The 17,335-nt window shown below is 38.2% G+C and overlaps 1 protein-coding gene across 1 annotated transcript in view; it reads right to left on the bottom strand.

Annotated features, from left to right (window-relative positions):
• INTS4 (integrator complex subunit 4) overlaps window positions 1–17,335 on the bottom strand; it is a 169,032-nt gene that overhangs the window by 50,628 nt on the left and 101,069 nt on the right. The window contains exons 12-15 of the mRNA XM_006864991.1: window positions 10,355–10,497; window positions 5,800–5,915; window positions 3,429–3,562; window positions 1,502–1,659 (exon numbers count right to left, since the gene is read on the bottom strand). Coding sequence (XP_006865053.1) covers window positions 1,502–1,659; window positions 3,429–3,562; window positions 5,800–5,915; window positions 10,355–10,497 — 551 coding nt within the window. The remainder of the gene's footprint in view (window positions 1–1,501; window positions 1,660–3,428; window positions 3,563–5,799; window positions 5,916–10,354; window positions 10,498–17,335) is intronic.

Here is a 17,335-nt window from a genome sequence, read left to right as displayed (position 1 = left end):
ATAAAATGTGACACAGAGACAAGTGAGCACATACCATTAGAAAAAGAACACTGAAACACTTGTTCGACACAGGACTGACACAAACCTGAGATTTGTACAAAAGCACAATATTTGCAATCAAGTGAAGTATAATAAAACAAAGTATGCCTGAACATTTCCTAGCTCCTTGAAGCTAGATGTGGCCACAGGACTTAAATGGAATGTGCATCTTTCAGGGAAGTGTCTGAAAATAGCATGGGATGAAAGTAATGTCCTTTTCTTGGAAAGTCCTTCTTCCTACAGAGGGGACAGTAAGAGTTTGAACTGTGATGCAGAGATTGTTTGATGCTAAAGAAGAAGAAACTTGAAAAAAAGAACCAAGGCCCTGATGTTCACCTCTGCTCTGGACTGCCTATGAAGGAGAAATACATGCATATTGTTTTAGTCATCAGCATTTTGTCACTCACCCTATCTAGTACATAAGGTAAGAAAAATGAAAACCATTTTTGGACTAATCATCAATCCAGTCATGAAAACAAAGAGCTTTTCTTTTGAAAAAGCTCAAGCAACAATCTAATCCAAATATAAATAGACCATAAAACCTTGCATCTTAGATATTTAGTGCTGCTATAATAGAAACCCTACGCAGGGTTTCTGAGTCAGAAGCCACTTGACGGCACTTAACAACAGTAACAGAAATACTGCATGTGGATAGCTGTAACAAACAGAATTCTATTCTCTCATAGTTTAGGAGGCTAGAAACCCAAATCTGGAGCTTTAGCTCCAGCAGAAGCCTTTCTCTCCCTGTCTCTAGAGGAAAGTACTTGAGTCTTCAACTTTTGCTTCCTGATTTCTTGGACATCTCCATGTGTCTTGGCATCCATCTTATATCATCTCTACTCTGCTCAACTGTTTAATTCTTTTATCTCAAGAGATTAACTCAGGACACACCCTATACTAAGGAGCCCTGGTAGTGGTGGTTATGTGCCATGGAGTTGGTTCCAGTTCATAGCAACCCTGCATATGGTTTCTGAGGCTATAAATCTTTATGGGAGCAGAAAGTCTCATCCTTCTCCCATGGAATGGCTGCTAGATTTGAACTGATGACTGTTCAGTTACGAGTTGGCCTGCTAACCTCAAGGTCAGCAGTTTGAAATTACCAGCTGTTCCATGGGAAAAAGATGAGGCTTTCTGTTTCCGTAAAGATTTACAGCCTCAAAAACCCTATACAGGGTTACTCTGAGTTGGAACTGACAGATGGCACACAACCATCACCATATTCTACACTAATTATGTCTTGTTAGCATGATTAACAAAACAAAGACAACTTGATCCCAAATGAGATTATAACCACAGACATTGAGGTTAAGATTTACCGCCCATATTTTGGGGTACATAATACTATGTGTAAGGGTAGGCCAATACAGAAAAACAAGAATAAAATGCAACACTAGAAATCAAAATAGTAAGCTGAGTGTAACATCACTGCTACTAAGTCAAAGGAAATAAATGACCACCTTACCTGATGGTGAACTCCAGCAGCTCCTGGGTTCCCTGAGGATCCAGATGCTGAAGGCTGTATACCCTTTCAAGGCTCTGCTGCAGGAACTGCTGGGATGGGTCCTCATGCGGCAAGATGCTGGGGGAAACGGCTGATGACACTAGTTTCCTACCTGGTAACTAAGCAAATATTGTGGGCATTATGGTTCTATCAATTCCTATGACTCAGTTTTTCAAATCATAAAGAAATCAGGAAAAATATGAGCCCAACAAAACAAAGGACAAAGAGGTTAGTTGATTTTATAAATAACTTTATTCCCTCTTTCCCAGCTTCAGCGGAAAAGAGACAAATAATGAGACAGAGAACAAATGGTCTGCCTAATACAGGCACAAGCTGCCAGGAGAAGAAAAGAGAATTATGTAGGATATTTTCTATGGTGCTTTAGGATAAACACTGGACTGCTAACCACAAGGTCAGTAGTTCAAATTCACCAGTTGCTACTCAGAAACCCTACACAGGGTTGCTAGGATAACTCAACGGCACTTAAGAACAAATTTTAAAACTGGGTTAACAATAGGATTAGGACTTAAAATTTATCACATCACATTTATTTTAAAACTTTGTTCAATCTTTATTATAAATCATGCTTTAAAAGTACTTTACACTAGGATGTTGTTAAGTGCTGTTGAATAGGTTCCAATGCATAGTAATCTTGTATAAGGTTTCCAAGGCTACGAATGTTTGTGGGAACAAAAAGTCTCATATTTCTTCTGTGGAGCAACTGGTGGGCAAGAACCACTGACCTTGTGGTTAGCAGCCCAGTGTTTATCCTACAAAGCCAGAGTACTCTCATGTATTAAGATAATTATACATAAATCATTGATTCTACAGTTAAAAGTTGTTATCTTTCTAAAACTGGATGGGGAGGGCAGGGCAATGAGGATTTGAGTTCTCATTCAGTACCTTCTATAGTTTAAATATATGTTTGTGTGTATTTATGTGTATATAGTGGTGGTTGTAAACCATGGAGTCGGTTCTGACTCATAGTGACCTTTTATAGGGTTTCCGAGGCTGTAAATCTTTACAGGATCAGAAAGTCTCATCCTCTGCCCACGGAATGGCTGGTAGTTTCGAACCACTGATCTTGAGGTTAGCAGCCTGACTTGTAACCACCACGTTACCAGAGCTCCTTGTGTATATATGTGTATACATGCATACAAACACACACACACACAACTATATGTAGATGCAAAGTCATCTAACATTACCTCAGTAGGAATGAGTAAATACAAATAAAGAGCTAAAAGCGTCCCTAGCACACAGCATCTAGTACATGTTTGCTACTATCATCATTATGATCCATTTAAAATTTTTCTTTTCTTCTATATCTCTAGGTTTTAAAAATAGTAAATTTCCATTATTAAAAAATAAAAACATACTTGTTCAGAATCATGGTTTCACAATAACTGCTGAAATACAACTATTTAATTTTTAGTCTAAAACACAATCTTACTGGTCCAGATTCATTTTTATTCTCTAACATGAAATAATCAGAAATAACCCAGCAAAACTAAAAAATAAATCTTAAAAAGCAAAGGATACAGTAGCATAGTCGATTACAAACTGGGCTGCTAACCACAAGGACAGCAGTCAAAATATAACAGTCACTTTGAGGGAGAAAGATGCAGCTTTCTGCTACCCTAAAGATTTACAGCCTCGGAAACACTCTACAGGGTCACTCTGAGTCAGAACAGACTCAACAACACACAACCACCACCACCACCACAGAAACAAAAAGTACAAAAGATATGAGAGAGTAATCAATAGAGAGCGAGAATCAGTAAAAGAGGTTTCAGAGAATATATATTTTGCTTTTTGCTATTTAGCAATCACAAAGAATCAAAAATTAGAAAACTAAACCAGGGACAAAAAAATGTTTTCAACATACCCTCAAAGCAGGAACAAGATGAGAAAGACTGTCCCGGAGGTACGCATAGTGCCTGAAGGTGTGATCTGAGAACAAAGCTGGCATTGTTGGACAGGTTTTAGCAGCATTGAAAATAAGAACCAAAACTGCAATATCTGGTAGATCAGTGGGTTAAGTCAATGTGAAAGTATAAAAGGTTGAGCTTAGCCAGAACCTGATATCCTATCGCCCCACAAATAAATTTCCATTCAATGACATCATTTTCTAATTCTCAAAGAAATGTACATTTGAACAAGAGATACAAGGTGGTTTTAAAAAGTTTATGGGAAAGATAATGGAATTTTTTCACAAACTTTTTGAAGCCCTCTTGTACATTTCCCCCTCTGTCTATACTCCCAATAACAAAGTTTTTTATTTCTTTATTTAAAAATAATGGCTGATGCTGGAGCTAGGCTTGCTGAATATATTCTTGGGTTGTTTAAATTATTATATATTCCTGAGTATTTTTGTGTAAATCCCCCTTCCCCCCCAAAAAAACCCAGCGTATCATTCAAATACTGCTGAATGATAATGCATGGAGGAGATTGTAATCATTGCAATGAAACAAAGGTGGAAAACTGATGGTCTCCCATGTAAACTATCATTCAATTCAAAACAAAACCTAAATAATAATAATAATAATGGCTGATGTAACTGAGCATGCCAAGAGACAGAAACTCTCATATACTGTCCATAAAAGTACATGTTAGCACAGTTCCTTTGGAAAGTAATTTGGTATCAGGCAGGACGAAATGAAAAGATAAACGTATCTTCCAACTTTTTGTATGCATCCCTATGGCAGAGCCTACTTTCATAGTAATAGAATACTGATTTTATTCTATATACCCTCTATCTGTCTGTCTAAAACCTGGACCTGAAATAAGAGCTCCAGCAACAATTTTGGGTAACTGAAAATGGCAGAAAGTACCTGTCCTGAGAATTACACGTAGCTGCTATACCAACAACAGCCTGCTTACCTCTGCACTTCTTTTCCATTAGAGAAAAATAAACAACAAAATTTGTCTATGCTACAATTTGGAGGCAATCTCTATTGCAGCCAAACATAATTCCCGAATAATATAATCCTCCAGAATGACCCCGGAAAGTATCTTAGCACAATAGGTTCCCACACACTAAAAAAAATTTTTTAATGTGAAAGGGTCTTCAGATCTCAGAGTACCTCAATATATCTTTTCATATTAGTACAAACACTTACACTGCAAATTCTTCTCTGATAAACGTAATTTCACACAGTGATAGTATTACATAAGGAGCGCTGGTATCGCAAGTTATGTGTTGGACTGCTAACCACAAGGTCAGCAGTTCAAATCCACCAGTTGCTCCAGCGGAGAATGATGAGACTCTCAGCTCCCACAAAGATTTACACCCTCAAAACCCTATACCGGGTCACTGTGAGTCAGAACTGATTTACGGTACACAACCATCAATAACACCATAGTATTGCAACTTTAAGTACGATCCAGGATGTGCCTTTCTCAGAGGTAAACACAAAGTTAGGTACTAACTGGTACATCAAAAACAAGTATTTTTTTAAAGTTCTCCAAAGTTACTATGAAAGTAAACTAAAAGAATTTAGGGGGAATACAACAGTGATCTCACAATCACCAGTTATGTGTCTGATCCTAGTACCTCTATACTTCTAAACTTCACTGAGGATCTGCGCATGGGGCAAAGCAAGGAACCTTGGGAAAGTGTAGAAAACAACCCAGTTGCCTGGCATGCTGCACATGGCTATCATACACCCAACAGAGTAATCAAGCAGCCTAACTTTGTCCATCACTCTACTGAGGAAGCAGATCTAACGAAGTAGGGAGTAAGACATAGGGGAAAGAACCCAGCCTTTACAATGGAAGAAAACTGGCTTTGATCTTCAAGATTCACTGCTTGGAGAGATATTTAACCTATCAGTCAGTTTCATTATCTTAAACTAAGAATAATACCCATTCTAAGGTTTTCTGATCAATGAGAACATGTTTATAGCATATGAAGAGTATGAGGAATATTGTTAAGTGTCACTGAGTTGGTACCAACTCATAGTAACCCTATATAGGTGTTTGAACCACTGTGGTTAGCCATCTAGTGTCTACCCTACAGCACTCCACCAGGATTCCATGTGGAATATAACAGGTGCTCAATAAAAAGGTAGAAATTATTAGTATTAAATGGCAAACATTAATTACTATAAAAACAAGAATGAAAGAGTAATAACCACCAGGTTTCCTCAGGGCATACGAAAGAATACGTCATGAAAAAAAAAACAACTCAGAGCAACACAGCAGATGTCAATGTGTCCTGCCAAACCAGCAGGTTCTGTCTTAAGCATAGAGGATACAAGCTGGGTCATCCATGTCTGGTTCAGCTGTGTCAAAAAACGGGTGTGTGCTCAGAAGCTCTGGCACCAGAGGAAGCACCAGAGTTGGATGTCGACTTCCCAGAAACTTCAAGCACCTGAAACAAACAAGGAGAAAATCCATTTCAATAAATTAAATAGTGCTTTAAAAAGTACTAGGAATTAAAATCTGAAAACCTGGCTTCAATCATTAATCCATCCATTTTTGCTAACTCTCAACTTTAAGTTATCAAATTATTATGGACCTACAAAGTGGGTTATATAGAAGAGATGGATATGGGAAATAGTAATTTTTATTTGCCCAAAAGTCAGTCCTTTTTCCTTTCTTCCAATATCAAGAAAACCTTGGTTTTATTTAGGTGTTAGGTAGGCAGCAAAGTGCTCAGAGAAGGGAAGCCCAGCCTGAAGGCTGAATCATGATTTATATAAAACCATAACAGCAATCCTCTTCTCACGTTCCAGTGACTGGTTTTCAGATGGTCAAGTGACCAAGTTCTGGTTAATGGAGCAAGAGACAAGTCAGTTGGGGAGCTCTGAAGGCATGTTTTCCTGACCACAAAGAGGGGCTTCAAAAAGTTCATGAACAAATGGACTTGTTAATGGCATTTTTCCACATACTTTTTGAAGGCCGCAGTACATGAGAGGGAATACACTTTGTTTTTGTCTAGATATTGTCTTAAGGCATTCATCATGCAACTACCAAGAGAAAGCCAAGAGAACTGCAGGAAATCAACCTAAAGTTCTGACTGTTGAGATGTTGAAACCAATCCTGAAACCAATCTCTGACTTCATGCTATGCAAAGCAACTAGACCTTACCATTTAAGTCACTTTAAACATATTTTCTGTTATTTGCAGCTAAAAACATTCCAAAAACTATCCTCAGTGAAATTATGAAGTCAGAGAGATTCTATCTGAAACATGAAACTAAATAACTGTATTGGTCTTTTTGGCAGGTGAGTTTTTTTCACCTATAAAATGTAATTAAAAATCATTACTTCATAGAATTGTTATAAAGATTAAATGAGATAATAAATGTATGGTAACATAGCAAGTATCTGACACTAGTTAAGAACTCACTAAATATTTAGCATTTTGTCTACAGGCATGCACTTGATGAAGAACTGCAGTTGCTGGTAACTATTCACTTTAATACTTTTTGTTAGGAACTCTTTCAGGAGGTACAAGAATTAAAAATGAACACAAATCTTAAACTTTGCCTTCATCTGAGTTTATAATCACCTTAGACAAAGATGACCAAGGGCTATCTTTGAAATAAAAGAACTGCCAAATAAATGATACGTAAACTCTACTTACTATTTATCTGTCTAAGGCAGAAGAGATACTATGATTAAAGAAAGTTTCACATAGATGGGGTTTTACTATGGTCTGGAAAACAGATAAAACAAACACCATGAATAAATTCAAGAACATGAACAAATTTCCTAAGAGGTATGAAAGCCATTTCTTCTAAAGTACTTGATCTTGTCCTATTGTTTCCTTTTATGTAGAAGCTCCTTTATCAAAGAATTTTCTGGCTTCTCTTAGCCCTTTATGATATCATTAATGTCATATGCAAGTAAATTTTTACTAAAAATAGTTCAAAAATGGCTTCAGTAGCACATTGACAGAGAACGTCCAAAAGTTCAAGCTGGATTCAGACAATGACATGGAACGAAGGATATCACTAGCTCATGTCAGATGGGTCTTGACTGAAAGCAGAGAATACCAGAAAGATGTTTACCTGTGCTTTATTGATTATGCAAAGACATTCACCTATGTGGATCATGACAAGTTATGGATTATTGCAGAGACAGGGCATTCCAGAACACTTAATTGTGCTCATGAGGAACCTGTACATAGACCAAGAGACAGTCATTCAAATAAAACAAGAGGTCACTGAATGGTTTAAAATCAGGAAAGGTGTGTACCAGGGTTGTATTCTTTCACCATACTTTTTCAATCTGTACACTGAACAAATAAACCAAGAAGCTGGATTATATGATGAAGAATGTAGCATTAGAGGAAGACTCAGAAACAACTTGCAACATGCAGATGATATAACCTTGCTTACTGAAAGCAAAGAAGACTTTAAATATTGATGAAGATCAAAGATCCCAGGCTTCAGTAAGGGTTGCACTTCAATGTAAAGAAAACAAAAATCCTCACCACTGGACCAAGATAAATGGAAAAAAGATTGAAGTTGTCAAAGACTTCATTTTGCTTATGTCCACTATCAACACTTATGGAAGCAGCAGTCAAGATATCAAATGACATATTGCATTAGGCAAATCTGATACACAATACCTCTTTAAAGTGTTCAAGAGCAAAACTGTCAATTTTAGGACTAAAGTGCGCCTAATCCAAACCATAGGGTTTTCAATAGCTCCATATGCTTGGGAAAGTTGGACAATGAATAAGGAAGACCGTAGAAAGAATTAATGCATTTAAGTTATGGTGTTAGAGAAGAATATTAAGTGTCATGGACTGCTAGAAAAAAATTCCAAAACTGTGTTGGAAGAAGTAGAGCCAAAATGCTCCTTAGAAGCCTGGATGGTGAGACTTCATCTCTCATGCTTTAGCTATATTATCAGAAGGGACCAGTCCTTGGAGAAGGACATCATGTTAGACAAAGTGGAGGCTCAGTGAAAAGTAGGAAGGCTCCCAATGAGTTGGATTAGCACAGTGGCAGCAGCAATGGGCTCCAGCTTGAGTGATCTTGAGATGAAACAGGACCAGGAAGTGGTTTGTTCTGTTGCGCAAAAGGTCACTGTGAGTCGGAAATGACTAACACCTAATAACAACTTAGCCCTTGACTCACTCACTGTGCCTCAGGGACATCATATAAGTTGTAGTTTGGCCTCCAGGTATCATCACTTCCTTATTTTCTCTCTCATTCCATTCAGGATTTGGATAAGGAACAGAATTTTTACTAACTGGGTCACCTCATAGACCCTTATACACCTGGGCTCTCGAAAGCTAGACTTCAAAATTCAAACTTGTAATACAGTTATTTGTTACTGTCTAAAAGCCTCCTTATTTACGTATTTACTGCTTTTCTCGATTCCCGATATTAAGGACGAGGAGTAAAATCAATTTTAAATCTCCACAACACCTAACACAGTAACTGGGTTGTAGCAAATGCTTAACAAAAATTTGATTCACTAGGTAAAGATACATAAAGGAGTCCTGGTGTGGCACTGTGTGCTAATGCATCAAACTACAAAGTCATTTGATCTGCAAGGTGGGTGGTTCAAGATCACCAGCTGCTCCTTGGAACCCTTACACAGGGTCGCTATGGGTTGGAATTGACATGACATGACAGCACTTAACAACAACAACAGCAGCAGCAAAGACATATAAACCAGCTCAGTTAAAACTTCGATTTATGCAGCTATTTTAAATACATTTTTACATATTCCATCTCTCATAGATTTTTTTAAAAAAACCTACTATTCATGTGAAAAATTTAAAAAAAAAATTAAGTGATAATTACAAAAGGTATCTTCTAGAGCACTATAAGGTTAAGGAGTTTTTTGACCATAATCACCCAATAAAGACAGCTTTACAGAAATACTCTCAGTGATGCAAATGACCCAAAAACCTTATTGTAAGGCTAGGAAAATGTTCTACGTAATATTCCATAACAACCTCTTTCATTCAGCAGAACTTATCATCTTTTCTGTGTCTCCACAGAACTACAGGGACTGAGAGAGATGTTTGTCCCCACTTCAATGCCACATCCCAAATGACAGTGTTCCTGAAGCCACTCAATAAATACACAGTGAATTGAGCTGAAATGGACAAAAAAAATATAAAGAAATGGCAAAACAGAAAAACACAAATCAAAGATGTTACCTACAGCAATACCAATATCTCCTTGGTATTTTTAGTCTTTCATATATTTTTTATGTATCTGATTTGATAAAACCTTTCTGAAAATCAATAAACAGTACATAGATCAAGCTCTTCACATAAACTCATTAAAAACCGTGAGGACACATTTTATAGTACATTTATGGAAGTCATTCTTCAAATAGTGATAAATAACACAAATTTTACAAATAGTTTTAAGAACAGTGTAAAGTTAGAAGTAACCAGGAGAAAAAAATGATTGTAACTGTTCAGCTGTAGATCAAGTGCCAGCACTGCTTGTACTCTACAGTTTTTGTACATGGTACAAAAAACCAAATTAGACAAGTATTTAACACTATATTAGAGAGGAAGACAATATAACTGACTCACTTCTACTACCTACCATAGGCATTGGCACATAGTAGACATGAAACAGACATATGATATTTGCTGGATGAATGGATGGAAGAAGGAATAAATAATTAAAATGTGATATTCAGTTTAGGAATCAGACTCCTGATAGTCTGTTTGGTTAAATTGCATCAAGTTTCTAAACTGAGAACAAAATTGAAGGCCATGTCCTCAATTTATGATGATCCCACCACAGAATGACAACATTATGCATTTTTTGTATTATAGGATTCAGCAGCCAAATAAGCAAAACAACAGAAGACAAATCCTTACTTCCATATGGAGTCCCTATCAGTAGGGTACTTGGCTAGATTTTTCAGCAGCTCCACTAGTGCAAGATGAATTCCTTCTTTGGTTGAAACATTAGTACAGCATAAGAGTTCATGAAGAGCCTCTCTAATGTCTCTGGATGAATCCTTTAAAAAAAAAAAGGTAACAATAATAATAAGTCACTGTTGTTAGGTGACGTAGCCTCCACTTTCTACCCCTTCTACTAATCACCTTTCCATGCAGGGTGACCATGTGCCACTGTATGTGGAAGTGGGCTGGGTACAATTTCTGAGGAAGCTTTTTTTTTTTTAACCAGTCAACATATTATTTAATAAGCACTAGCAAAATCTCTAAACTTTATATGTACTGAGTGTCCTTGAGTACACATTAAGGATAAATATTCCACAGATTAGAGAAATGTATTAGCTCATATGATGGGTTCTGAATTTACAGTAGGACACTAGTAAGCTATTTTCTAAAGCAGAATTGGTGATGTAGAAGGATTCAAAAAAAGAATATTCATTCACCAAGCAACCATCACCTGTTGTAAGGCTTTGCAGGGTCTGGATAAAATACATATCTCACATGGGTTCCTTTTTTGAAATGTATATTCAAATTAAGCCTCCTTGTTTAATGAGCTTAATGGGCCTTTGTTTCACTGCATTACTGGCCTGACTGAAGTCTCTTAATTCCATTAAATCAAGCCAAACAGTGTGTTGTGTACCCAGAAATTCTGGGAGGTAATGATGGAGTCCTGGTGTGGCACTGTGGGTTAATGTGCCAGACTGCAAAGCCGTTTGAACTGCAAGGTCTGTGGTTCAGGTTCAAGCTCACCAGCTGCTCCTCAGAAACCCTATACAAGGTCGCTATGGGTCAGAAACCACTTGAAGGCACTTAGCAACAACAACTACAACAATGATGTAAGAGAATAAGACTCAGGCAGAGCCCGCTTTTAACTTTTATACAAGGGCCCTTGGTAACCACTGTGTTGTTCAACACTCAAAACTCAGGTAGGGAACCTAGCTCCACAGGAAACAGGGAAAGGTAGAATCTCCACTGAAATGTTTCCAATCTGTCTGGATGGGGTTGATAAAAGGTGAGGGGGAAAGGACTCCTGTGGTTCAATAGAGAATGATTACTATCAGGTCTGACAGTGAGTGTTGGAAAGGTAAATGTAAATGTTTGGTAACAAAAGGAGGGGAGTGGCTGATTTTGCAGTCCAGGAGAAGAGATCCCTGGAACCATCAAGGGAGAAAAGCAAAGTGCGAGACCCTGTCCAGGGAAGCAGTGACACTAGGGATGGAGGCAGAAGCTATGATGTGGGCAGAAGGAGCGGCTGGGGACTCTGGACTCAGGGAGTGAGAGGGTCTGTGGGCTGGCGGCTGGGGGGCAGGGTGTGGGCTGTACCTTTTGTTTGTTTGATGATGCATGCAGGGGACTGTGATCATTGCAATGAAACAAAATATGATAGGATGAATGTAAAGATAATGTTCACCCATGTAAACCAACGCATAATTCACAATAAAACCTTAAAAAAAAAAAAAGATCCCCTCTTGAGTTGTTACCCTATGACTCATAGTGACCCTGTATAGGGTTTCCAAGGAGTGGCTGGTGAGCTTGAACCACCGACCTTATGGTTCACACCCACTTTGCAGTCCAGCACTTTAATCCACAGCGCCACACCAGGACTTTGGCTATGCTACAGGCTTAAGTATATATGCGTTCTGAAATGTGTATGGAATAATATTTTATTTCCATACACATTCATTGAATAATATAGGTCTTCAAACAGCATTCCACCTTAAAAAGAATGTCAGTCTTCCTGGTTTCCAAATAAAAATTGGAAGCTAAAAAATTCACTCTAAGTAATGCAGAAGCTTTCCTTCTTCACTTGGAAGTGTCAATTATTCTCTGAGTAAGCTTTTATTTTATTGACAAGAAAGGGACAGAAGCAGTAGTATTGGACTCCTTCACTTATCAGTCTTTCTTCTTCTTCCAGCTGGAATCCAATCATGATGCCAGAAGGTTTAACGGCCTTCTTGCAATTATGAGAGGAACAGGCTTATGAAAGAAAAGCCAAAGGGGAATGAAAGCAAAGGCTAAGATCCTCAATACTGCTGAGCATCTGCCTGAGTTCCTGGGCTGCCAAGTCTTGGACTCACCATTTTAGAAAAAATAAACTATTATATGTTAGGCTATTGCAAGATAGTCTGTTAACGTCAACTGAACACATTCCCCATTACCAAGGTTTTTCAACCTGTTCTTTCATTCAGAAAATATTTGTTGAGATTGTGCTTCAGGTCAGGCACTATGATAAGGTATGGAATAAATGTATAAGGTCCTCAATTTCAAGGGATCACAGGATAGTGAGTGACAGATATGCATACAATTTTATTCAGGATGGTACAAGACTGTGGAAATGTATATAACTGGAATGGTCAGAGAAGGGCCCACATAAATAGTGTTGCTTTCACTAATTTGTGAAAAGTCAATGACAGGAATTCACTAGGCAGAGGAAGTGGAGGGCATTCTGACAATAATAAATCTGATTACTAAGATATGAGATGACAAAATCATATTGATTCTCCTGGAATCCAGATTCCAGGATTCATGGGATTAGGGTGAACCCACCCAAGCCTTCTACCCACAGGTGTCCTTGTGAACCTTGTCCCTGTAATCACCTTCAGGTCAAACAATATTCTGGTGAACAGCTTAGTGGAGAACATTTGGCCTTAGGCAATGAGTTCTTTCAGAAAATTATGGATGAGGAGCCAGCTTTAAGAAGCAGGAACCCCAGGGTCTGAGTAGGGCTGTTTTAAAGGATGCATGGCAAATTCGTAGTGACTGCTTCTAGGATCTACCCTGTGCTTTGTTGCTGTCTCTTGAGAAAGGAACATAGCAATAACCTATATAACCATTTTTTTTTTTTTTTCACTGTTTCCTCTTAACAGTACGTTCCCAAAATGTTCAGGTGATGGTGCCCAATTCAAATAAAATCTATTCACAATAAATACGAGGGACTTCATAAAATTCGCAGTAAATTTTAACTAAAAGATAATGAAATCTTTCAACAAACTCTTTGAAGTCTCCTCCCAGATTCTGCTACACTAGTTTTTGATATTTCTCTGCACATTTAGGTTTTTGAGAAAGAACAAATGACACTAAAGAAACTACAAACAGCAGTTTTGTGTGACAGTGTAAAATGCTTAAGGAAAGTGATCCCCAGAAATTCATTATCTAAAAGGAGAGCCATACATGCATAAAGGCAAATAATAGCGACCAGACAGGAGTGTCTAAGTTGCAATGGGAGTACAGACAGAAGACTCACTGAACCTTCTGGCAGTTGGGAAGAAGTGTCATGGTTTGAACTGTGGCCTCCAAATGATGTATTATAAATCCCAACTCTTATACTTATGCTTCAGAGTCCTAGTGTGGTGTTGGGGGTTAATAGGCTGGAACACAAGGAGGTTTAAATTGGAAGATTGGCAGTTTTATCAGCTGCTCGAAAAACCCTCCTCAAAAACTCATACAGGGTCACCAGGAGTCTGAACTGACTTGATGGTATTTAATAACAACACCAGCAAATACTTGTGGTTGGAGTCGTGGTGTGGCGCAGTAGGGTAAGCAATGGACTTCTAACCAAAAAGTTGGCAGCTCAAACCCACTAGCTGCTCCTTGTAAACCTTATACAGGGCCACTATAAATTGGAACTGACTCAATGGCACTTAACAAAAACTACAACAACAAATATCTGTTGGGAGTCTGGTGTGGAGCTGTAGGAAAAGCACTGAACTGCTAACTGCAAGGTCAATAGTTTTAAACCACCAGCTGCTTCATAGGAAAAAGGTGAGGCTTTTTGCTCCTATAAAGATCTGTAGCCTCGGAAATCCCATCCAGGGTTGCTACGTGTTGGAATCAACTCGGGGGCAGTGAGTATACCGATGGTTAGAGTTCCAACTGGAAACAGGTTGCCTTTGTTATGTTTATACACCACTCATCTGTCATTTGTACTACTGTGGTAGCTGGCATGTGTGTTTCCATGATGCTGGAATTTAGAAAGTTTACCCATTGTGGACAGTTTCCAACAGAGATTACAGACTAAGACAGACTAGGAAGAAGGAGAGGCAAACGGTTTCAGAATGGAAATCATATGATTACCAGCAGAACATTTTCAGATATAGTACCAGATGTTGAAAATATGATGAATAGCATTCAAAATACTGTCAGATAATACTGTCAAGAGATGTACCAGGTAGGAAAGCACTCAAAATACAACTGCAGAAGAACCTCCATCTCAAAGTGAAACTGATCATAATAACGTGACTAGAATAAAGTATTCGGGACCTTCATATGCTGATACGGAACTCTGGTAGTGCAGTGGTTACAAATTGGGTTACTAATCTCATGGTCAGCAGTTCGAAAATGGCCAGCTGTTCAGCAGGAGAAAGATGAGGCTTTCTGCTCCCGTAAAGATTTACAGCCTCAGAAACCCTGTACAGGGTCGCTATGAGTCATAACTGACTTCACAGCACTTAAAAACAACAACAACATATGCTGATGGAGTACAATTCAAAATGAGAAGAAATAGCTGCAAACACCCATTAATAAGTAGAACATGGAATGTAAGAAGTTAAAAATCTAGAAAAATTGAAATGGAATGCACAAAGATTCTAGGTATTTGTGAACTGAAATGGACTAATACTAGTCATTTTGAATCAGACAATCATATATGGTTTACAATGAGTGGGATGAAATAAACAGAAGAGGAATGCATCACATTAATTGTCAAAAAGAACATTTTAAGATATATCTTGAAGTAAAATGCTGTCTGTGACAGAATAATATCCATATGCCTATAAGGTCCTGGTGTGGTGCTGGATGTTAATTGAGCTGGACTACAAGATCAGTTTGAACTGCAAGCTCAGCAGTTCAAGCTCACCAGCTGCTCCTTGGAAACCCTATACAGGGTCGCTATGAGCCAGAACCAACTCGATGGCACTTACCAACAACAACAACCACTATTATTCAAATCTATGTACCAACCACTAAAGTCAGTGATGATTAAACTGAAAACTTCTACCAAGTTCTTGAGGCTAAAGTTGATCAAAGAGGCAATCAAGATGCATTATCTACTCGTGATTGGAATGCAAAGTTGGAAACAAAGAGGAAGGATCAGTAGCTGCAAAATATGGTATTAGTGAAAGAAATGATGCTGGAAATCACATGATAGAATTTTGCAAGACCAACGATTTATTCACTGCAGATACCTTTTTAAAACAACAAAGAAGGCAACTATACACATGGACCTCACCAGATGGAATAAATAGAAATCATACTGATTACATCTGTGGGAAATGACAATGGAGAAGCTCACTACTATCAACCAAAACAAGGCCAGGGACAAAATGTGGAATAGACCATATCAATTACTCATATACAAGTTCAGGCAGAAGCTGAAGAAAATAAAAACAAATCCACAAGAGCCAAAATATGACCTTGAATATATCCCACCTAAATTTAGAGGCAGGCCATCTCATGGACAGATTGATGAATTAGACACTAATGACTGAAGACTAGAAGAATTATGGGATGACAATAAGAACCTCATACAGGAAGAAAGCAAATGGTCATTAAAAAGACAGGAAAGGAAAATTCAATATGAATGTCAGAAGTGACACTGACACTTGCTCTTGAATGTAATAAAGTGGCTAACGTGAACGCAAGAAATGAGAACATAAAAGAGCTGAACAGAAATTTTCAAAGGGCAGCTCAAGAAGACAAAATCAATTATTATAATGAAATGTGCAAACACCTAGAGTTAGAAAACCAAAAGTTAAGAACATACTCAGCTTCTCTCAAGCGGAAATAACTGAAGAAAAAATCCAGGCTTCAACTTGTAATACTGAAAGACTCTATGGACAAGTTATTGAATGATGAGAAAGTGTGAAAAGAAGATGGAAGGAATAAAGAAATACTGTATCAAAAAGAAATGGTTTATGTGTAACCATTTAAAGAGGGAGCACATGGAGAACAAACAAGATGGCGTATCGGATGGAAGTGGAGTAAAGGAGCTCCACCATCAACAAAACAGAATACCCAACCAAGCAAGCTCAGGGGATGGTCCCAGAATTCTGAACCACATATAAAGGAATATTTAGAAGGTTGGAGGGCTTACAGCTGGGGAAATTTGTGGCAGCAGCAAGAAATCCATTGCTTTATAATTCGAGAAGATTAGCTGCTCGAGGAGCCGCCATCTTGGGTGAGACCAAGCGGGTAAAGGATTGGAGCAGCCACAGACGCCTGGCAGAACCACTGAGATAAAGGTGTGGACATTCTTTTCTTTTGGTAGCTGTTCATTGGTCCCTTGCTGTCTGTGCACCTCCATTCGGGTTACTATAGGGGTGCCTGAGCTGGTGGGCACTCTAGCCCCACCCTCAGTGGGTTCTACTACGCATGCGTACAGATCTCCTTGAAATTTAAAAAGACAGTTTCCAATTAAAACCAAACGACCACAGCCAGCCCTGAACTGTCTACAACTAGAAAAAAAGGTCTTAACGGGGATTGTGGAGTGGGACAAGCACACAAAAAAGGAAACAGGCCAAAAATTAAATCCTAAGTTACGTCAAAACGACCAATAGTGGCATCTTGAAATTTCTCAAGAAGAAGAATGAAAAGGGAAGCCCATTTCCTGATCACATCTACCTGGAGGCAATCAGAAAGCATGAAAAATACCAAAATGTATATCTATATGAGTATTAAGGTCACAGATAACCCATGAAGATGCCCAAAAAACTGAAGCAGATGGCCATATCTGCACATGTCTAAAAACAAGACAAAGTGACTGAGGCAAATGAACTGGAAGTAGACCTACACTCCATACTGGAAGATGGGCAGGTTTTGGAAATGCCTGAGAAGGAATTCAGAAAAATGATTATAAAATGTATCAAAACACTATACAATGGAGTTGAGAAAAATAAGGAAGAA

This window comes from Chrysochloris asiatica, unplaced genomic scaffold (assembly GCF_000296735.1).
Source record: "Chrysochloris asiatica unplaced genomic scaffold, ChrAsi1.0 scaffold00074, whole genome shotgun sequence".
NCBI classification, from domain to species: domain Eukaryota; kingdom Metazoa; phylum Chordata; class Mammalia; order Afrosoricida; family Chrysochloridae; genus Chrysochloris; species Chrysochloris asiatica.
This window is presented reverse-complemented; position numbering and strand designations above follow the sequence as displayed.